The sequence below is a fragment of the Chiloscyllium plagiosum genome, unplaced genomic scaffold (genome assembly GCF_037043375.1).
Source record: "Chiloscyllium plagiosum isolate Xiang-an unplaced genomic scaffold, Cpla_swu_hap1 HiC_scaffold_3, whole genome shotgun sequence".
Classification (NCBI taxonomy): Eukaryota; Metazoa; Chordata; class Chondrichthyes; order Orectolobiformes; family Hemiscylliidae; genus Chiloscyllium; species Chiloscyllium plagiosum.
In genome coordinates, this window is record NW_028270141.1 from 39,238,705 (window position 1) to 39,262,892 (window position 24,188).

Genomic DNA, 24,188 nt, shown 5'->3' on the forward strand with positions numbered 1-24,188 from the left:
GACTGATCAAACACATCAATGCCTTTTACCAACCCATTCTCATAACCCTGTAGGCTACTGATAATCAGAAATCTATCAATCTCTCCCATAAACATACACAAAGATTGGGCATCAACAACCCTTTGTGGTAGAAAATTACAAAGGTTCACAACCCTCTGAGTAAAATAATTTCTCCTCATCTCAGGCAAATGACATTTTCCCTATTTTTAAATTGTGCATCCTAGTTGTAGACTCCACAACCAAGGGAGACTTCTTACTTCCATCTGTCCTATCTCTGACTTTTAAGGATTTTGTAAATTTCAGTGAGATCACTTCTTATTCTTTGAAACTCCAAAGAATACAGGCCCATTTTGCTCAACCTCCCCTCATAGGACAATCCTGCCATCCTGGGAACAAACCTGGTGAACCTTTGTTACCCTTTCTCAGTGGCAGTTTTGATTACAGGCTGAGAAAGAACAGATTGCGCTGTTTATTGGGAAAAGATATATCTACACAGTCATTGAGATGTACAATATGGAAACAGACTTTTTGACCCAACTAGTACATTCCAACCAGATATCCCAACCTAATCTAGTCCCACTTGCCAGAACCCGACCCATATCCCTCCAAACCCTTCCTATTCGTGTATCCATCCAGTTTTAAATGTTACAATTGTACCAGCTTCCACCATTTCCTCTGGCAGTTCATTCCAACAGGATGTGGAATAAAACCAAAGCAAGACATTGACAAGGAATGAGGAGGTAAATAATTATGATTGTAGGGAATTGAAAGGAAATGTTTGATTATTTCCACTCCTATTACCTGCAGTCAGATTTAAAGCAGTTCCTTGGAACTTTCACCTACGATAGACTAAGAGTGACCATGGATGATTAAATTTGATATTAGCTTTGAGCGGGAGAAGGGTGAGTCATAATGGAGGTTTAAAAATTAGGTATGGTCAAGAAGATGAGGCAGAAATTGAATACTCGACTGGTCAGAACAATTGATAGATGAAACCACAGATGAGCAGTGGGAAGTATTAAGTACAGTATTTGATCAGATACAAGTTCTGTCTGCACCCAAGAGATTTACTTGGATAAGCAAACAACCTTGGCAAGCTGTCTTTTATATAAGTAAACAAACTTGGTCAAAAAGGTTATGGAAAATTAAAATGCAAGATCCCCTCTTGACTGGAAGAGATAGAAACAGCAAAGAGATACAGAGAAATTAGTTGGATCAGCAAACAACAAGCAATACCAACAAAACCTTATCAAGGGCAACATTGAAGTATTTTAGATATACAGTATATTCAATGACAGAAAGTAAAAGTAATGTGTAAAGATAGATGCAAGTGGTAGTATAATTGAAAATTAGGAAATGATAGCCTTGCTAAATACTTTTTATACAAATGAAAGTAAAATAATTTGAATGCTTGCCCACCTGAAATAAAAACGAAGTATTGGACGTTTCAGCAGGTCTGGCAGCTTCTGTGGTGAGAGACCCAGTTAATGTTTTGAAACCAATGTGACCTTCTGGAATTCAGTTCCTTTAAATTGTTCTTCACTGTTGAGGATGAAGATCAAGTATCAGAGATAGAAGGAAAACAAAAAATAAATTGAGAGGAGGAACTTAAGAGTTTAATACAAGTTTTAAAAAGAGCAATATTTGAGAAAATACTGAATCTAGAAATGGCGAGAAACCTCCAAGACCAATGGTTTCCAACCCAGAGTATTGTAAGCAATAGGTTAAACAAAATTCTGAAGACACTTTAATCATGATCATCCAAAATTCTTGAGACAGACTTCTGTAATGTGAATTTCCCAGCATCACACGTCATTTAAGAAAGCAAGGAAAGGTAAACTAAAAACATTATAGGCGTTGTAGGTTGATGTCTGTTGTGCAGAAGCTTATGAGAGCATTAGGAACAGGATGATTATGCTGTTGCACAAACTCATCGAAGAAAGTCAGTATTAATTACTAAAGATGAGTCCTGTTTAGTGAATATTATATACATTTTGAACAGGTAATATTTAAGTAGCATTGAAGATAATGGAGCATCTCTGGATGTTACTAATATGGTGAGACAGCCATTGCCATGTGGATGATTCATCTTGGCCTCCTCCAGAGGTACCCAGCATTATAGATGTCAGTGTTCAGCCAATTTGATTCACTCCACTTGATATCAAGATACAGCTGAAGCCATTGGACACTACAAAGGCTATGGGACCTGACCACATTTGAGAAATTGTACTGAAGACTTGTGCTACACATTTAACCATGCCTCTAGCCAAGCTGATCCAGTGCAGCTACCTAGTAATATGCCAAACTGACCAGGTATGCCATATCCATAAAAAGCAACACAAATTTAACTAGTGCAGTTACAACCATATCAATCTAATTTTGTTCATAAGCAAAGTGATGAAAGGTGTTACTGACAGTGCTGTGAAGTGGCGCTAACTCAGCAATGCCCTGTTCACGAATGCTTAGTTTGAGTTGACCTCATGGTATTGTTCGTGTAAATATGGACAAAAAGTTTGAATTCAAGATGTGAGGTGAGAATGACTGCCATTGATGCCATGGCAGCATTTAGGCAGGAGTGGGTACTGCAGATTCTGGAGATTATAGTCAAGATTAGAGTGGTGCTTGAAAGGCACAGCAGGTCAGGCAGCATCTGAGGAGCAGGAAAATCAACGTTTCACCTTCCTGATGAAGGGTCATGGCAGCATTTAATCTAGTGTTGCATTGAAGAGCCCTAGCAATGCTTGAATTGATGAGAATCAGGGGAATATACCCCACAAGACCTTCCCTCCATCATAAAGTTAGAAGTGGGCTGTGCAATAATGATTGCACAATGAACTGTGCCAGTCATATAAATGCCATGGCTGCAAGAGCAGGTCAGAGTCTGGGAATCCTGCAGCTAGTAACCTGCAGCAGCCAGTCCTGTCAACCATCTACAAGGCACAAGAGAGGAGTGTGATGGAATTCTACTTAACTGATTTGGAGGAAAACATAGCTTGTCTAATTAGTAAGTTTGCGGTCGACACAAAGATTAGTGGAGTTGCAGATAGTGAGGAGAATTGTCAAGAGAATACAGCAGGATATAGATCAGTTGGAGGCATGGGCAGAAAATGGTAGATGGAGTTTAATCCGGACAAATGTGAGGTGATGCATTTTGGAAGGTCAAGTAGATTGAAATTACACAGCGAATGGCAGAATCTTTAAGAGTATTGATATTCAGAGAGATCTGGGTGTGCAGGTCCACAGATCACTGAAGGTGGCAGCGCAGGTAGATAAGGTGGTTAAAAAAAGGCTTATGGCATGTTTGCCTTCATTAGAATGGGCATTGAGTACAAGGATAGATAAGTTATTGCTGCAGCTTTATAGACCTTTAGTTAGACCACACTTGGTCACCACACAACTAGAAGGATATCGATGCATTGCAGAGGGTACACAAAAGGTTTACCAGGATGTTGCCTGGTATGGGGGATTTTAGCTATGAAGAAAGTTTGGATAGACTGGGTTTGTTTTCACTGGAATGCAGAAGATTGAGTGGTGTAGTGATAGAAGTTTGTAAGATTGCGAATAGCATGGATATAATGGAAGTGTGAGGCTTTTTCCCTCAGGAATCAATTACCAGGGGACACAGGTTAAAAGTGCAAGGGGGGGGGCAGTTTATAAGAGATGTGCAAAGCAAGTTAATCACATAAAAGATGGTAAGTGCCTGGAACAAGCTGCCAGTGGAGGTGGTGGAAGCAGACATATTATCTGCATGAATAGGAAAGGAATAGAGAGATATGGATCCTGTAACTGAAGATAGTTTTACTATGAAAGGCAAAAATGTGTCGGCGCAGGCTTGGAGGTATTGTTCTTTGTACTCTTGCCTAGTTGAGTGCAGCTCCAACAATGCTCAATATGCTCAATACTGTCCAGGACAAAACCTGACTGGCATCCATCTACCATATTTACACAGTAACAGCAGGGTGTACTATCTATAAGATGTACTGCGTCAACTCACTAAGACTTTTTTGACAGCACCATTCAAGCCTATGACCACCACCTAGAAGGACAATGACACCAGATGCATGGGAACACTATTCCGTGTAAGTATCCCTCCAAGCCTCACACTACCCTGGTTTGGAAGCATATTGCAGTTCCTTCACTGTCATAAGGTCAGAATTCCAGGACTTCTCCTTATCAGCACTGAGAGTGTGTCTAGCACCAAATTGACAACAGCAGTGCAAGAAGATACTGCCACCTTGTCCAGTTAAAAAAGAATAATGGATACTGGCCTAGGCAGCAATGTCCACATCCCATGAACCAACAAATAAAAGAAAGTTAGCAGCAATGCAAAACTTGCAAAGTGGAACAAGACGAAACTTGGCAAGAGTTTGAGTGACGAGGATGCTGCACTTAGGAAAATAAAGGAAAAAGAAGACTTGCGTTTTTATAGTGCTTTTACACAAACACTGGATATGTATTCTTCAGCTTCTGAAGTTACTTTCAAAGTGTTGTTATTGCTGTAGTGAAGAAAGATGGAGTTTCCTCTGCCACCTCAAGGTGCTGCAGACAACAGAATAAAAATTGACATAGGGTAGTGCAGGAAGAGTATCAGTTGGTTATTGTTTGTCCTACTACACATATGAGGCAACCTAGCTTGTTAAGAGAAAATAGCAACACGTGTGTGGTAGGTAAGTTGAGTGGGAGGCAAAGGGGTTAGATGTCCCAATGTGATTGGAGGTGAGGAATGGGAAGTGAAAGGAGGAGGAGTACCATGCTGAGGCTATAGTAGGGTGGTGCTGGTCTGTTTGGAGCATAAGATTTAGGTGAAGAAGAGCTTCACCTTGACAGTATTGGGCCATTAAATTCATTTCCTACTGCACTATGGAGTTCTATTAATGCAGGTGCCTTACTCTACTGCTTCTGACAGCATTGTCACAACACCATTGCAGTATAATGTTCTTTCCTCTGCTCTGCTACCTCTTTCCATTGTGGCTGGCCAGTTGGTTGGAATCAATGTTTCAGATTGTGTTATAATTACACAGTTCAGTTCATAATTCTCAAGTGACAGGAAAAAGCTGCTTGTCTAAAAATGGTTCTTTACAGTGTAAAGTGAACCAGCCTGCATGATAACATGAAGAATTGTTTTTACCATAGCAGCCTCCTGCTCTCTCTCGTTTTCCACGTGGCCTCCCAGTGTCCCCAATCTTCTCACCGCCACGGGCAAAACAGAAGACTCCATCCATACTGCTCCCAGTGCTTGCAACGCCCCACCCCAAAAAACTCCTGGTTTTTTGTCCTGCTGCAGCTTTTGCCTTGTCTTCGTGATCTCTAGATGGCAACATTTGCACTGATGACAATGTTCCTACACAAAATTTCCTGCAACCATGTGATACTTGTATATATTGCATTGTGGAGAATCACTGCAATGTAGAAATTTTCAACCATGAGCCACACAACCAAGTTCTGAAATAAAAGCAAAATATTGTGAATGTTGGAAATCTGAAACAAACACAGAGAATGCTGGAGAAACTCAGCAGGTCTGGCAGCATATGAGGACCCAGAAACAGAGTTAATGTTTTGAGTCCAATATAACTCTTGTTTCTCCAGCATTCTGTGTGTTTGCATCAGAGGAGCTCTGAAAGTTTATTGACTTTTAAACTTTTAATGGAATTATTGAAGTTCTTGACAGTGAAATTCCTTTTCAAGTCCTTTATGACATGGTGCGGAGTTGTTGAATATAATTTTAAGTCAAGCTTTAAATTTCTCAAATTTTACATGCTGATTCTTCAATTCAGACTCATCGAGAATACATCCTGGTGCACTAACACTCAAGGCTGATGAAAAGTTCATTGTTCTCACCTAATGCACTTCTTTCTACAATGCATGTTTTTACTTTGTACATATCTCTCAAATATATTGGTTTTTCATCGTTGAATATGTACTGAACAATCACTGTATTCAAGTCTTTGGAATCGGGCTTTCACAGCAATCTGACTCAGAATCAAGTGTACTAGCACTGAAGCCATTTTGATACCTAAATGAGAGAAAAATGCAAACATACGTGCTGTATCTGACCAAAGCTGTTCCCCTTTCTCTGGGCCAGACTGTCAATGCCTGCCTCATGTTTTGGAGTCTCTGTTCTTTCTTCTGCTGTGTCAGCTTCTCCTGCAGGAAGCGTATCAGTTGGTTATTGTTGACCTACCACACACGTGAGGCAACCTAATCCAACCTAGCTTGTTAAGAAAAAGTAGAAACACGTGTGTGGTAGGTAAGTTGAGTGGGAGGCAAAGGGGTTAGATGTCTCAATGTGATTGGAGGTGAGGAATGGGAAACTGAAGGAGGAGGGGTACCATGCTGAGGCTATAGTAGGGTGGTGCTGGTCTGTTTGGACTGTAAGATTTAGATGAAGAAGAGCTTCACCTTGACAGTATTGGGCCATTAAATTCATTTCTTACTGGACTACAGAATTCTATTAATGCAGATGTCTTACTCTACTGCTTCTGACAGCATTGTCACAATGCCATTGCAGTATAATGTTCTTTGCTGTCCATTGTGGCTGGCTAGTTGGTTGGAATCAACGTTTCAGACTTTATTATAACTACATGGTTCAGTCCTCTGGAAGCTGTGAGCATATCCTTAGATTGGTTTTAGTTATCAGAAGCCGGAGTATAAGTTGGAGAGTAATTACCAAGTTTCCTTCCAATTTTGCATCTTGCTGAAGATCACGCAGATTTGGGTTGGGTGGGAATATAAACGTTGTCATGTACAATATATCACAGTTGACAGGCTGATTGGATCAAAAAGTTATTTTCCATTCATCATTGTTCGTAAATTATCTAAGTGCGTTGCCCGGTTACAAGCCCAGTTGTGAGTGTATAAATTAGCTTCCTGAAAGTATATTAAATATTTATCAGAAGATTGCTTGATTCTGGTCATTGATAAATCTTGGACACTAATAAGCCAGAGAAAATGGAGCCCAAGATGTTGTGTATCTGTGTGCAGTACTGAAAACTTGGTGCTGTTGCTAAATAAGAAAGATGAGTGTTCCTTTAAAGTTAGATTGCTCTCAGAAGACTGGACAATACATTTTCTTACAAAACACAGTCAGCACCAGCTGCCATTCATCACAGGTTTCAGCATGAGCCAGATAGTGAAAGCACATTTATGAACAACTTCGTTGAATACAGATTGAATGTGAGGAACGATCATATTGTGAAATGCATGGTTAATCTATTAGGCAGCTTTTAGTTTCAATGGTTCTTTACATCTTTTGTGTGAATTTCCAATATGCCACTGACAAAAGAGACGATGCATTGAAAAGTGAGTGTGAAGTCCAAAGTAAACGGGTAATTCATATGATTCCTAGACATGCATTTTCCTCAGGGACCTGATCTCGTCGTTGTACCATGGGCCCTCACCCCATGGTCCAGTGGATAAAAGTTTGTCACGCAGTAAGCATTACCTCTCGGAATATCTCCGGTACAGTCCCTGAAGAAATTGATCTTGGCCAAGACATCTCTTGGATTCTTTTCATGCTCAGTTAGATGGGGAGATGTCATCCTCCTATCATGATCTGTGAGATTAATCCACAACACAAGTCAAGACTGGGTCAGAATATGAAAATTAAACTACAGCACACATCGGGAAAGGAGGTTCTGAAGTTGTGGAAAAGTTGGGTTCCGTGGATATTAAAGGACTACCTGCACGCTGCACTGTCTGATCTCATTAGCTTCTACTCAAACTTTCAAACATGAATAAATTTGTTTGGGCAGTGTGCTGGCCACCTTCCTCACTTGCACATGTGCTTGGAGAAATTCAGAAGCTATTCTTCCTTGTTTGCTTGGTATTGAGTTTGGATGTTTACTGTGGTCCTATGTGTTGTTTGTAAGAATTTCCTTAGTTGTGCAGTACAAATTCCTCAATGTCAGCCATAGCTCAGTTGATTGTACTTTCTCCTTTAAGTCACAAAGTTCTGAGTTTGGATCCTCTCTAGATTTGAGCTCAAAAAAGTTGATACTCTGGTGCAGGGAATGTTGCACTGTTTGAATTAAAATGAAAACACCTCAGTGTTAAATTTTCAGGTGAATATAAAATATCCAGTGCTAACAATTTTGGAAATGAGCAAGGTTCTTGTCCACAGAATCCTGTCCAATCTTTAGTCCCCCAGTCAACATTACAAAAAGTAGATTGTAATGATTGTTGCTTTTTTGTGTGTGTGTGAGCTTGCTGTGTGCAAATTGCCTGCAGTGTTTGCTACCTTACAATACTGTCGCAGGTAGACAGGATAGTGAAGAGACATTTATTGGTCAGTGCATTGAGTATAGGAGTTGAAATGTCATGTTGCTGCTGTACAGGACATTGATTAGGCCAGTTCGGAATACTGCATTCAGTTTTGATCTCCCTGCTATAGGAAAGATGTTGTGAAACTTGAAAGGATTCATAGAAGATTTAAAAGGATGTTGCCAGGGTTGGAGGGTCTGACATATAGGAAGAGGTAAAATAGGCTAGGGCTACTTTCCTTGGAGTATCGGAGGCTGTGGGTGACCTTTTACAGATTTATAGGATCATGGGGGGGCATGGATAGGGTGAATAGCCAAGGTTTTTTTTCCCCAGAATAGTGGAGTCCAAAACTAGAGGGCATAGGTTTAAGGTGAGAGGAGAAAGATTTAAAATGGACCTAAGGTGCAACTTTTTTACACAGAGGGTGGTGCATGTATGGAATGAACTGCCAGAAGAGGTGGTGGAGATTGGTACAATTACAGCATTTAAAAGGCATCAGCATGGGTATATGAATATGAAAGTTAGAGGGATATGGTGCCAAATGCTGGCAATGGGGCTAGATTAATTTAGGCAATCTGGTCGATATGGATGAGTTGGACTGAAGGATCTGTTTCTGTGCTGTACAATTCTATGACTCTGATTATGACATGTGGCAAATAAAGGGAAAAATGTGAATATTTTTGTATTACTTTCCCTTATTTTATCGTTGGCTCTCTCTATCACTCATAGAGTGGTTTTTAAGTTTTAAAGCCTCTATACATTATTGCACAAATTGCAAGTAGAGAAAAACCAGCTTTAAACATTATTATGTTTAATGTCAAGTGACATTAACTGTAGTTGAGTCAAATCTGGCAAAAGAAAGTATTCATTTTCTGCTGCATATAAATCTAGTTTCATTGCTCCAGCCTGGGCATGTTATTAGATCGAACTGCTGAAGCACATGGTAGAATTTCCTCTTGAACCTAAAGTGTGAATGTTGACAAGTCTGAGTGTGAAGTCACACAGTGAAGTCAGTACAGTTTCATGGGAGGAGAAGAATGGTACACAATGACTCAAATAGCAGATGCATAATTTGATTGTATTCGATAGTTCTTTGGAGAAAGCTATAGGGCTAATAGTATTTGTTATTGCTTTGCACTGGTAATGATCAATGAACAGATAACAACTGAATTACTGAAGCAGCCACAATAAAAGTTTCTCATGCTTGCCGGCTAATTTGAATTTTAGCAGTTGCAATAAGACGTTTAAATGGTTAAGTGGAAGACTTTCAGTGTTCTGACCACAATACTAATGTTGAATCAGCAGTCATTGGCCTTGATGAATTGTACCTGATCCCTCCAGTTAATCCCTTCACAGCCTCTCATAAATCAGCGTATGGGTCTAGACTGCACAAAGTGATTATTTGGAGGCGTCAGACTATTACCACAGTTCATGGATTGTGATTTTGATGTGCATCCCTATCACAATGATCAGCAAGTGTTGCCCACAGTTAAAACCCAATGATGTACTTCTGGGTCCTGAGATAATAATGAGCTGGCTTATTGTGTTATTGCAACATTTATTAAATTGCTTGTAGGCACTGGTTACATTTTCATGGTAACTGTTAGAATTCTCAGTCCTTTTTCCACTCTGACTATGAAGTTAGAGACTAAATTAAAGGAGAATTAAGAGTTACATTGAATTACAAGCATTATGCAGCATTTTTAAAGATGGTTGTTAGTACATGTACAGTGGATTCAAATATAATAGCTTTCTGACCAAATGAAACCTTGCTTTTAAGTTTGTTTCCTTGATGCTAGTCGTCTTTCATTTTCTGTCATACCTTTCCTGAAGACAGGTCTAAAACTGAATTCCATTCTGAGGGCACCAATTTGTAATGGACAGACAGAATGCAGAAAACTAACAATGAAGTAGGTATCAGAGTGTGAACTGCAGACTACCAATTCCAATGAGATTTTCAGACAATGAAGCAAAGGTAGAAAGAATCTGTCAGAGTCTTGAAGCTGATAGGATTGTTCTAACACTTCTCATTATATAAGGCAAGTGGTATGGCGCTGAGGATAAAGATCCTTAATTGGATCACACCATGAAAATGCAATTGAATTAAAGTTGCATATAGTATAATTAAAATTAATAATTACGAATCAGGATAATGTATGTTGGCTTTTGTTTCCCCTCATGCACATTCCATTATTTAATTTGATATAGTATTAGATCTACACTTTTTTTTCTTCCATATCCTTTGGCCTTATCCAACAAAAGTCTATCGATTTCAGTCTTGAAAATTTTTATTGACTCTCAGCTCAATGGCCTTTTGGGGAAAATGTTCCTGATTTCTCTGTTTGTTTTGTTTAAGAAAAATGCTTCCTACTTTCATTCTAACTATCTCACAGCGTTTATAGTGTGAACAACCTTTGAAATGCAGTAATCCTTTGCTATTTCAAGTAGATTTTTAAAAGAATATAGAGTCACACATGAGATTTTAGAAACAACTGTTTTTCAACTGAAATACTGTAATGTCACAGGTTTTAGCCCAATCAGAATGTCAATCATCCTGTCCCATGAACCCATTACAGGAGGGTGGCCATTAAGTTTGTTGTGTCTGTTCCACCATTCAGTTCATTTTGCTAGTTGTATTATCACCGGACCAACAATCTAGAGACTCATCATAAAGTTTGGGGGCTTTGGTTCAAACTTCACTATGGCAACTGGTAGATTTTAAACTAATAATTCTAGACCTAGTCTCACTAACATGGTGACCACAAAATTGTTATTAATTGTTGTGAAAATCCATCTGGTTTACATCTGATGTCTTTCTCTGATCCAATCGATCTGTGACTCTACACCTACAGCTATTTAGTTGAATATTACCTGCTCGAATTACCCTAGAAAATCACTCACTCAGTTCGAGGATAGTTAGATTCGATTTGATTTGATCTATTATTGTCATTTGCACCTTGGTACAGTGAAAAGTTTTGTTTTGCATGCAGTACGATCAGATCATACCATACAAGTGCATTAGGGTAACAGAACAGAGTGAAAAATACAGTGTGACAGCTGCAGAGGAGGTGTACAAAGAGCAAGATCAACATTAAATCTAAAATTTGAGGACTCCATTTAGATGTCTAATAACAGCAGGGAAGAAGATGTTCTTGATTCTGTTGGCTTTTGTATCATCAGCTGGACTGAAGAGGTTGGAAGCGATTATAATCAGGAATCTTTGATTAGGGATGAGTAATGAATAATGACCTTGGCAATGATGCCCATATCTTATGAAAAGATAAAACGAAAAATAATTAATCGCGGCTGATCTATATGCATGATTTAATCCTCTTTGTCTTTGCATTAAATTCAGTTTCTACCAAAGAAGGATTAGCCTAACAACATTCACAGGTTATGCTCAAGCATATCCATGCAAGTGATAAATGGAGAGCAGTTTTAATCTCTCAACTGGACCCTAAGACACAGTGTCAAGAGAGGAGGAGATATTTGGGCAGGGTATTAAGATTGGTTCAAGTACAGTTCCCACCACCCCATAAAAATTGCAATGTAGTAAGAAAGAGTTGCCACAAGCACAATTATAGAAGTAGTAGAACTTGCTGAAATACTTATCAGATAAACAGCATCTTTTAAATGAAGCAAGAATTGACATTTCAGATTAACGATCTTTCATCAGGTCTCCAGAGAATTTATGTACGAGAACAAACAACTATGGTTGGTGTAGATTTGAAACAAATGTCAAAAAAAATTGCTCAAGAAACTCGGCAGTTCTGGCAGTGTCTGTAGGGATAAAAGCAGGATCACTGGACTCGAAACTTTGTTTTTTTTTCTTGCTGCAGAGTGTTTAAATATTTTTATACAAGTGCAGGGAGGGAAGTGAAGAACAAAAGGGTTGATCTGTGTTGGGATGGGGGCAGGAGAGATTAAATGGCAAAAAAAAGGAACAAAGCCAGAGGATGTGGCAGCACTGTGGGGCAAGTAAAACAGAAGATCTAAAGGAGATGTAAATGGCAAAAGCAGAACCATTACTAAAACTTATTGTCTGAAAATATGGGAGTAGTGATTATGAAATGTAATTTTGAATTCAGAAGGTAATTCAGCAAGGACATGAAACTTAAATTTAACATAATTATATCCTACTTATTCACACAGAGGCATCAAGTCCATCCGCCTCTAATACCTTTTAGCATTGTCAGGTTGAGTGGGACTGCCCCCATCTAGTTTTACTTTTACTTATCCAGAGTGACCAGAGACTCTATTTCATTTTATGTTTAGAATGAACTTTTACTATGCTGTTTTTATATTGCAGCTAGTTTACCCTTTTCTTCTTCCTTTGTTTTGGTCATTTGATTTTTTAAATGTTCCCACTCTTCTGGCTTACCACTACTCTTTGCTACATTGTACATTTTATCTTTAATTTTAAAGGTATCTATAACCTCCTTGGTTAACCATGATTGGTTAATGCCCTTCCTAAAGTACTATTACTTCACTGGGATATATCTTTATGGTGAGTCATAATTGATTTGACTAAACATCTGCCATTGTTCTTGAACTGTCTTTCCTGCTAAACCCCTTTTCATTAAACTTCTTTCGCAGTCCACTTCAGCTAATTCTGCACTAATTCATATGTAATTATTCTCATTTGAGCTTAGCAGCATTGTTTCTGACCCAAAGTTTCCTCCTTTGAAACAGAATGCTAAATTCTACAGTGTTATGGTATCTATTTCTTGGGGATCTTTTACTCTGAGATCATGTATTAAACCTGCCTCATTACAAGTTATCAGATCTGAAATAGTCTGATCCCTATTTGGATCCACAATATGTTGTCCTCAGAAATTGTCCCAGATACACTTTCTCATGGCGACCTCTGTTAATTCAATTTTCCCAATCTACATGAAGATTGAGAGCAGATGCTGGAAGCCAGAGTCAATAGATGTGAAGCTGGAAAAGCACTGCAGGTCAGACAGCATCTGAGGAGCAGGAAAGTCAACGGTTTGGGCTGAAACATTTTGTCAGAACTGGAGATGGGAGGGGAGCGGTGAAGTATTTAGAAGGAAGGGGGTGGGGAATGGTAGATGGGATGGTGATAGGTGGATGCAGTAGGGGGGTTATTGTGATTGGTCAGTTGAGAGCGGGGAGCGGATAGGTGAGTAGGAAGCTGAACAGATTAGATTAGAATGGTGCTGGAAAAGCACAGCAGGTCAGGCAGCATCCGAGGAGCAGGAAAATCGATGTTTTGGGCAAAAGCCCTTCATCATCTATTCCTGATTAGTTCAGGTCAGGGAGGTGAGGAGGAGGATGGTGGTGCGGATATGGGATAAGGCTGGAGATGGAGGAACTTTGAAGCTGGTGAAGTCAACATTGAGGCCACTGGGCTATAAGTAGCCCAGGCGAAATATCAGGTGTTGTTCAGGTGAAGATTGAAGTCATCCATAATTGAGGTGCTGCCTTTTTTTACATTCTCTCATTATCTCCTGATTTATTCTTTGTCCTATAATATGGTAACTATGCAGGGGGTCTATAGATTAGTCCACCAATATCTTGACACAGTGGCTATGGAGAGGATGTTTTCTCTTTTGGTAGATTCCAGAACAGGCATCACTGTTTAAAAATCAGAAGTTCCCATTTTTCTCTGAGATACATGAACCTTCAGAACTGTCCCTGAAAAGACTGTGGATGCTGAGTGCTTGAATACTTTTAAAACAAGAGGTAGGTAGATTCTCGTTAACCATGATTATCAGGAGTATCAATTTGAGATTACAGTCAGATTTATTGAATAGTGGAGCAAACTTGAGGGGATGAATGGCCTATTCCTTCTCTTGATTTATACGTTTATATAAATTAACCCAGTATTATCTGCTTCCGCTTTAGAGCTAGATGCCACACAGTGCCAGAGTTGAAAAAGGACTCGAGACGAGGTCTGATCAGAACTTTATTCAACTCTAGCATAGCCTTCATGCTTTTATATACAAAAATTGTTGGAGTTGTGAGGAGCATTGTCAGAAGATTCAGCAGGATATAGATCAGTTAGAGGCCTGAGCAGAGAAATGGCAGATGGAATTTAATCTGGACAAATGTGAGGTGATGCATTTTGGAAAGTCAAGTACAGGTGGAAATTATATACTGAATGGCAGAACCCTTGGGAATATTGATATGCGGAGGGATCTGGGTGTGCAAGTCCACAGATCACTGAAGGTTGCAGTCCTCGTAGATAAGGTAGTAAAAAGATATATGGCATGCTTGCCTTCATTGGAAGTGGCAACAAGTTTAAGGATAGACAAGTGATGTGCAGCTTTATAGACCTTTAGTTAGACCACACTTGGAATATTGAGTACAGTTCTGGTCACCCCACTACCAGCAGGATATCGATGCTTTGCACAGGGTACAGAAAAGGTTTACCAGGATGTTGCCTGGAATGGGGGAATTTTAGCTATGAAGAAGGGGTGGCAAGACTGGGTTTGTTTTCACTGGAACACAGGGGGTTGAGGGGTGACCTGTTAGAAGTTAAAAAGATTGTGAATGGCATGGATAGAATGGAAAGTATGAGACTTTTTCTCAGGGTGGAAGGATCAATTACTCTGGGATACAGGTTCCACATGCAAGGGGAGTAGTTTAAAAGAGATGTGCAAGATAAGTTTTTCACACAAAGGGCAGTGAGTGCCGAGAACATACTGCCAGTGGAGGTGGTGCAAGCAGATACAATAGTGGCATTCAAAAAATATCTGGACAAATACATAAATATGCAGGGAATGGAGAGATATGGATCCTGTAAATGAACACAGTTTTAGTATGGAAAGGCAAAATGTGTTGGCGCAGGCTTGGCGGGCCAAAGGGCCTGTTCCTGTGCTGTATTGTTCTTTGTATTCTAGCTCCTTTGACACAAAAGGCAAACTTCCCAGAGCCTTTTTAATTATTGTTTATACCTGATTCTGGGTCAATTTGCCCATGTGATTTGAACTCTGGAATCAGAAGTGCAATTTCAAAATTTGTGAATGACGACAAATTGGGATTATAATTGATACTGATGAAGATAATGACAAAATGCAATGATATAATAGTAAACATGCGGAAAGTGTGGATAAATAGCATATGTATTTAATGTAGCTAAGGATGAGGTGGTCCCTATTGTTAGCAAGAATAAGATGTGATATACTGATCAGATAATAGTTTCAATGGGGGAGAGTTAGGATTAGAGTTGCACAAATCATTAGCAATAGCGGCATAGTTTAAAAGGGCCATAAAAAATTACAAACAAGGCACTGGGGCTCATTTTCAGTGTAACTAAATTGAAATGCACATAGTTTTGTTAAACTTGTATAAAACCATGATTAGACTATGTGGACATGTGCTGGTCTCCTTATTACAAATTAAAGTTGATCAAGAGGCACTGAAAGAGGTGCAGAAACATTTACAAGGCTCACACCAGATCTGAGATTATAACTATCATGGAAGATATAACAGGTTGAATCTCTTTGTTCTAGAATTGAGAATATTAATAGTGAGCAGTTCGAAGTCTTTGAAATTATGCTAGACAAGATAGTAGAAACTAATTATCTTTCCATTTGTGGGGAGTCTGAAACATATGTTGTAATTGTAAGATAATCACCAAAGACCCAACGGAGGTTTCAGCAGAAACTTCTTTACCCGGTGAGTGGTGGGCATGTAGAACCTTAGCAGTTGAAGTGAGTAGTATATGCATAGTATATGAGGGTAAAAGCAACAGAAAGATTTGCACTAAGTGTGAAATGAGGAGGTGTGGGAGCAAGCTTCGGTGAAGAACAATCACTGACACAGACTATTGGGTGCAATGCCTGTTTATTTGCTATAAGTATGATGAAATTCTGTTTTGTTGATCAGTTAGCTAGACGACTGGTTTGCAAATCAGTGTGGGTCACCTTCTCAAACTCATTCCACTTTCAGGTTAAACTCACCACCCGGTCTCATCTCTCCAATGAAGAGAGAACTGTCTATAGTCCTGTGGGAGTATCGTGGCTTACCTTTCCGTTCATTCCATTTAATATATTTCCAGTCAGTTCAAGCATTATGAGATATCAAGTGACTAGTTCTGATCACACAGCAAGCAGTAATCTCCAGCTAAATCTGTGAATCTGAACTGATTCTCCTATACTAGCCTGATACGTACAAAGTCAGCTTCAGGTGTTAGATATTTCTCTACAAGAGCCCTTCTTCCCTTATAGGTTTTTTCTAATGAATCTGTTCAGAGATGTTATTACACACCTCTGGAGGATTTGGATGAAGCTAGGCTTCGAGGTAGGGACACTACAACTGCACCCTAAAAACCTCCATATATATATTCTTTTATATACTGTGACAGTGTCCAAATGATTCAATGAACCTTTAATTTCATGGCCTGCTTATCTCTCAGGAACTGATGTTTGAATCTCATGATACTAGATACTTAAAGATCTGAGTGCCTATAGAAGCTGCCATTAGCTCAATGAAAATGTTTAATTCTGAAATGCTTATACTTTGAATGTGATAGCTGCTTAAGTTGAGCATTATCCCACCTGTGAAAAGTAGACAAGGGGGTAATTCTTAATTCTGCGGCATTGGAATCCCAGTGTTAAGTTTAGGAGTTGTGTGTGTATTTATTGATACCTATTGATTGCTGCTAGCTAGTACACCCATACCATAGCTGAAGGTTAATGAGATGGCCCATTATCAACTGTCACCAGGGCAGCTTGTGATCCCAGCCTTAGCCTCAAGCTTTAACTTACATCCACTGGGCTTTAATAAAATGCTTCGATCTCGTTAGAAGAGCAGTGAATGGAACCATGCCAGCTGCTTACTCCAGTGGTTCATGAGAATGCTGACATGTCACGACATCCATTCACATCTATTTTCACTTCTGGTTCAAGTCCTGGACATCCTTAAATCTAGTAGTTTTTTTAAAAGGTAAAATTGCAAGTAATGTTCCCCAGTCTGCCTGAACTTTGCTCATTTATCTTTTGTATTTTCTTTTAATTGTTATACTCCTACCCCTCCACCAGTCACCGTTCTTCCTGTCTGTGCCTAGATAACAACTGTGGGCATCACTGTGAGATGATTACATACTCTTGTGAACTCATTCTGCAGTTTCTAAAGAAATTTCTCACAGGTTTTATTTTAATTCCATCCTTATTTATTTTACTCCTCTAAACCCTGTTCTCAGAGTTAATTTTCTTACATTTCTTTTTGTGTGGTTTATTTCTTGAACATATTGCCACTTCTTCTCCCCACCACCCCAAATCCACCCCCCCTTTTTTTAAAATTTATTTTTTGGTAACCCAAGTTGCCTTAGAATTTTCTCCAGTAATGAAGCAGTAATCAATTACTTTCCTAGTGGAGTCTACAGTACAACACAGGGTGCATCTTGTTTTAAGCAAGTTTTCAGCTGGATGTTCCCAAAATGAACTTTGTTTGAGGAAGAGTGGCAAGATTGATTGCAAGACGTCCAACTCTAAATACCCACAGGGCAGCTGTTTTCTTTATAAATATTAACTGCTGCTCCACAAGACCCCTTCTTCTCCCTTTATGTCAGATGTTTGAGTGAAACAATAATTTAGTGGCCTACTTATCCCACAGGAACAGATATTCCAATCTCATGATACTAAAGCAGCAATGACCTGAATGCCTACAGAAGCTGTCTTTACCTGTGTAAAACATTTAGCACACCTTGGAAGGTGAATGACTGATTAATTTGTAAAATGCATTCTTTTAATTTTATTTGGATCCTTATTGATTGGTCTGTGCAATGTTCTTGTTCTTACTGAATTTCATAATGATTGCTAGAACCGGGTAGCTTACGAGTCCACAGCAATGGGCATTTAGTCAGCTGCATTATGTGAGAGACTGCAGTCACGTGTCGAACAGATTAGCAATTGGGTGTGATGTGTTTTCTTTTCCAAATGACCTCAGGATGCTGGTTGAGCCTCTTCTTTTAATGGCAGACCTAGTCCATGTGTTCAACTCCTCACTCGACAAAGCCATTAAGCTATCAGAGGAGCCAGAGAAGTCATTTAAAAGATGAACAATGACAAGCATTTGAAATTAAATTGCATTTTTGTAATGAATGGCTTTAATAGAATAAAATGTCCGAAAGAACTTGTGCTTTCAGATCCTACATCCCCTCTCCTGTCCCCAAGATAGAAATCTGAAATAAAGTAGTGAATGTAGAGAATTTTGCCATGAGATTTTGGATGAACTGAATTATTCTAGTTCAGAAGTTCCAAAGCTGCTGTTGTGAAAATAAACTGGTTCAAGGTGTGAAAAACAGTGATGCTTGGAGCTGTGAAAGGAAGTGGGAGGTTTTGCATCAGGTAATTCCTTGAAGCTACACTTCAAAAACAAAATAACTGCACTTGTGGCACAATAACCTGCAAATTGATACATATATATTTATGCAGAGTTTGGAAGCATAGAGCTATATTTAGTAGGATGGACGTCTTCAGGCTGGCTCTCCATTCCCTTCCCCCAATGGGGAGGGAGCAAATTTACATAATGACGCAGTATATGACGATACTCTCCATTACACTTGGGTTCAAGGGGTCCTTGTGACTCAGAATGCCTCGTGTAATTACAAGATAAGGGTTGACAGATGTTACAATTGCAATGATTAATGATCCTGTGATACAGATTCCCTGGTTGAATCTCCATCAGTAACTCTGAAGTTTTGCCCTGTAGAAAGCTAAGTAACACCAAATAACGTTAGTATCCACAATCTTTGGAGCAGTGCACTATGTGTAACATGTAAGCTGATGAACTGTTTGGTATTTCACACAGTTAAAGCTCATTATTTTCCAATTGTGTTTATCATGAAATTATTGCAGCACAACAAAACCATTTGGCCTGTTATATCCTGTGCCAGTTCTTTAGAAGAGCCATCTAATTAAACCCATTTTTTTGTTCTGTCCCCATAGCTTTCTAAATTTATACAGTTCTCTTTTGAATGTTGCCATTCACTCTGCTTCAACTCACAGTATTAAAAGAATTCTTCTCATCTTTGGTTTATTTGCCAATCATTTTAATTCACTGCATCCTCTGATTGCTGACCGTTGTACGACTGGATAGTTTTTTTCTTATTTAATTTATCAAAGCCGGTCATTATTCATGATCTTCTCTGCTCTTCTCTAACCGCAACTTTTCCACAAACTTTTCTCCAATACCATTCTAATAAAGCCTTTCCAAGTGTTTGACATTCTTACAAATGGAGTTCGTACAATTGTTTATTTGAGTTTTACTCAAAATACCAGGTTTTGGATCCGTGAGCCTATTCAGTGATCCGATTACATCTTTGCTGTAATGTACCTCAACTCTCTCTTTGTTCCACATTCCCTAATACTCTTGTTCAGCAAAAATCTACTGTTCTCCATCTTAAAAGTTTCGATTAATACACAGGAGTCCTGGCTTTTGGGAGCAAGAATTTATGTTATATCTCACCAAAATAACCATTTGGAATTAAACTAGGACTGCCCAGACTCTTTTAGAAAAGGATCCTTTAAAAGCCAGCAGAGAGAGAGAATCCAGCAGTCTGAATCCAGCAAAAAGAGTGAAAGGGCATTTTAGCAAAAAGTACTGTTCACAGTTTCAAACAATTCACGTGTGTGTGTGTATATATATATATATAGTTTGTTTGCTGTTGCCTATAAATCAATATTCAGAATGTATTTTGAAAGCTGGAAGATGCCTATAAACTGTTGGGGTTAATGTGCTGCCTCTGTCAGATTCTAAATTTCCTGAGTTCACTGGTGTGTGAGGTGCTTGCGTCAATATAATTCCGGTAAATGTTAATATCCTCTACTCAGGAAGATTCACTGCTGTCTCTGCTGTGTTTTTATGGTTTATTGTGAAACACAGATGTCTGCTAATAATATTGATCTTTTATATTCCTCCTCTTACGATCCTTCTGATTGTTGCACCCGCCGTCTTTCTTGACAGTAGTAACTCATTGAGCAGAGTTTCTGCAGACACTGCTGACTTTCGGGTTCCTTTCCATACTTTGAAAGAGCTGTCACTGGGGTGGACGCAACTTAACCTGATAGCTGGGGATTGGACTTGTTCTAGTCACGTGGTTGCTGCTATTCTTAGAGAGATTGCTGCTGGATGGGTGGGAACAAAGTGGTGTGTGATTGTGGGACAGAAAGCTGTCTCTTTGTGAGAACAGGGAGACAGACACTCAGACCCTCAAGTCTGACCCATCTTGTTGGTTCATTAGCTGATCTGCATCTTGACTCCCTGTTGCTCCAGATCCTTTGATATCCCATCTAACAATAAAATATTAATCATTGATTTGAAAGCTCTAATCATCACAGTCCATAGCCTTTTGTATAAAGATGTATTTCCTGATTTCCTGTCTAACTCTGGATTCCCCACTAAAGGAAGGAACTTTCCTCTGTCAATTGTCTAATTCCATCATCATTTTAAACTGTGGATGGCCTAGAATTGAATGCAGTTCTCCACATGATTCCAACCAACTGACCTCTGTCCAACTGAAGAATCATTTTCTTCTCCATATTCCAAATCCCTTGAGAGGGCAACATTACAGTAAAATGCTTGAACACTCTTCCAATATGTGCATTAGTTTTGTCTGATTTCTATACCTCAATACACAATTGCTTTGTTTTACTCATCAATATAATGTGTATGAATTGTATATCCTTGTGGGGCATCGTAGCAGTAAATGGATAGATATGGGTGCTCGACAGGGCAAAATGTGTATATTTTTTGACACTACTTCATATTTTGTGTACAGAGCTATCTGGGTTTAGCACATGGACTTGAGAGTCCAGTAATGGCATCACTGTATACACAATGAGACGTTAACACAGTGATGTGGTATTCCATGTCTCCTCAAATAGAACACACATATATACTTGAGGCGGATAAGATCATCTCTAACTATAAACCTTCCTTTTAACCAATGAGGTGTGAGCCGTTTTACTGAAAAGCAACCAATGGGGATTGTACCAGTTACCGGCACTAAGTCGGTGAGGTTTGAGCCAGTTACTGGCACCGTGCCAGTTGGGTTTGAGCCAGTTACCGGCACCATGCCAGTTGGGTTTGAGCCAGTTACCGGCACCGTGCCCGTGGGGTTTGAGCTGGTTACTGGCACTGTGCCAGTGGGATTTGCTCTGGTTACCAGCACTGTGCCAGTGGGGTTTGAACTGGTTACCGCCACTGAGCCAGTGTAGTTTGAGCTGATTACTGGTAATTAGCCAGATGGGGTTTGAGCTGGTGAAATGGCAGATGATGAAATCCCTTGTCGTCTTTTTAGGTTTCTGTTCAGAGAGTCGTACAGATGTACAGCACAGAAATAGATCCTTTGGTCCAACTCGTCCATTGCGACCAGATATCCCAACCCAATTTAGTCCCACCTGCCAGGACCCGGCCCACATCCCTCCGAACCCTTCCTGTTCATATACTCATCCAGGTGCCGTTTAAATGTTGCAATTGTACCAGCCTCCACCACTTCCTCTGGCAGCTCATTCCACACATGCGCCACACTCTGCATGAAAAAGTTGCCCCTTAAGTCTCTTTTATATCTTTCCCCTCTCACCCTAAACCTATGCCCTCTCGCTCTGGACTCCACCACTCCAGGGAAAAGACCTTGTCTATTTATCCTATCCATGCCCCTCATGATTTTATAAACCTCTATAAAGTCACCCCTCTGCCTCCGACGCTCCAGGGAAAACAGCCCCAGCCTATTCAACTTCTCCCTATAGCTCAAATCCTCCAACCCTGGCAACATCCTTGTAAATCTTTTCTGAACCCTTCCAAGTTTCACAACATCCTTCCAATACTAAGGAGATCAGATTGCACACAATATTCCAACAGTGGCCTAACCAATATCCTGTACAGCTGCAACATGACATCCCAACTCCTGTACTCAGTACTCTTACCAATAAAGGAAAGCATACCAAACACCTTCTTCACTATCCTATCTACCTGTGACTCCACTCTCAAGGAGATATGAACCTGCACTCCAAGGTCTCTTTGTTCAGCAACACTCCCTGGGACCTTACCATTAAGTATATATGTAATGCTAAGATTTGCTTTTCCAAAATGCAGCACCTAGCATTTATCTAAATTAAACTCCATCTGCCACTCCTCAGTACATTGGCCCATCTGATCAAGATCCTATTGTAATCCGAGGTAACCTTTGCTGTCCACCACACCTCCAATTCTGCAAACTTACTAACTTATACCTCTTATGCTCACATCCAAATCATTCATATAAATGATGAAAAACAGTAGACCCAGCACTAATCCTTGTGGCACTCCACTGGTCACAGGCCTCTAGTCTGAAAAAAAACTCTCCACCACCACCCTTTGTCTCTACCTTTGAGCTGGTTCTGTATCCAAGTGGCTAGTTCTCCCTGTATTCCATGAGATCTAACTTTGCTAACCAGTCTCCCATGGTGAACCTTGACAAAAGCCTTACTGAAGTGCATACAGATCACATCTACTGCTCTGTCCTCATCAATCCTTTTTGTTACTTCAAAAAACTCAATCAAGTTTGAGAGTCATGATTTCCCACGCACAAAGCTATGCTGACTATCCCTAATCAGTCCTTACCTTTCCAAATACATGTACATCCTGTCCCTCAGATTTCTCTCCAACCACTTGCCACCATCGATATCAGGCTCACTGATCTATAGTTCCCTGGCTTGTTCTTAAACAGTGGCACTACGTTAGCCAACCTCCAGTCTTCCGGCATTTCACCTGTGATTATCGATGATACAAATATCTCAGCAAGAGGCCCAGCAATCACTTCCCTAGCTTCCCACAGTGTTCTAGGGTACACCTGATCAGGTCCTGGGGATTTATCCACTTTTATGTGTTTCAAGACATCCAGCACTTTCTCCTCTGTAATATGGACATTTTTCAAGATGTCACCATCTATTTCCCTACATTCTATATCTTGCATGTCCTTTTCCTTAGTAAATACTGATGCAAAATACTCATTTAGTATTTCCCCCGTCTCCTGCAGCTCCACACAAAGGCTGCCTTGCTGATCTTGGAGGCGCTAGATTAGAGTGATGCTGGAAAAGCACAGCAGGTCAGGGAGCAGGAAAGTCAACTTTTCGGGCAAAATCCCTTCATCAGGAATCAGGCCCTATTCTTTCCCTAGTTACCCTTTTGTCCTTAATATATTTGTAAAAACTCTTTGGATTCTCCTTAATGTGATGTCCTTTCTTTTCCAGGTGTTGGTACAAGGAACTACTACAGGAAGATTGGTTATGAATTGGAAGGACCGTATATGGTCAAACGTTTGGACTGAGCTCGTTCATTTTCCAGCAATTGTTGAGCAGGGTGCTGTTTGAAAATCCTGACCACTGCAAGCTGTGCTTTTAAAAATGATTTTGCTTTGTTGAACCACCCAATCAGCAAAATCATAGATTCATTATGCTAGTTTTGACAAACTATGTGGCTTGTCTGGATTGAAAATGGCAATTGATTGTCAGGTCCAACATGACCTCAGTCACATAAGGATTGTGAGCAGGCTTCCCCTCTGTTACAACAATAGACTATCCTTGTTATACACGTGTGGATCCAGCCAAAGGAGGATTTTATATTGTCACACAAGACAATGATGGATACAGGTGGTTATTTGGCTCCCCACTGAAATATCGAATTACTTATTGATTCATAGATTTTGCTTTCCTCTTCCCATATTTCTTCTGTTCTTCAAGGTTGAAAGGCACCTGCCTCTCCATACACAGGACTCTGACAGATTGGGTTGTTGGGACTGAGCACTCGTTCCAGCTGTTGAAGTTGTTCAACAGCAGGTGGTTTTAGGAAATGGAGTTTACAATATTTACAGGTTAATTGGTCAGTCATTGGTAAAGGTCCATTGAGATGGTGGTGCAAAAGTAACCATTACAATTTAACTGATGAATGTTTGAAATATTAAATACATTTTAACATTA

General features: G+C 39.7%; 1 protein-coding gene across 2 annotated transcripts in view; it reads left to right on the forward strand.

Annotated features, from left to right (window-relative positions):
- elp3 (elongator acetyltransferase complex subunit 3) overlaps positions 1 to 24,188 on the forward strand; it is an 80,324-nt gene extending 56,136 nt beyond the window's left edge. For both annotated transcript variants that reach the window (XM_043680446.2, XM_043680465.2), the window contains one exon: positions 23,463 to 24,188. In XM_043680446.2, coding sequence (XP_043536381.1) covers positions 23,463 to 23,539 — 77 coding nt within the window. In that variant the 3' untranslated portion in view covers positions 23,540 to 24,188. The remainder of the gene's footprint in view (positions 1 to 23,462) is intronic.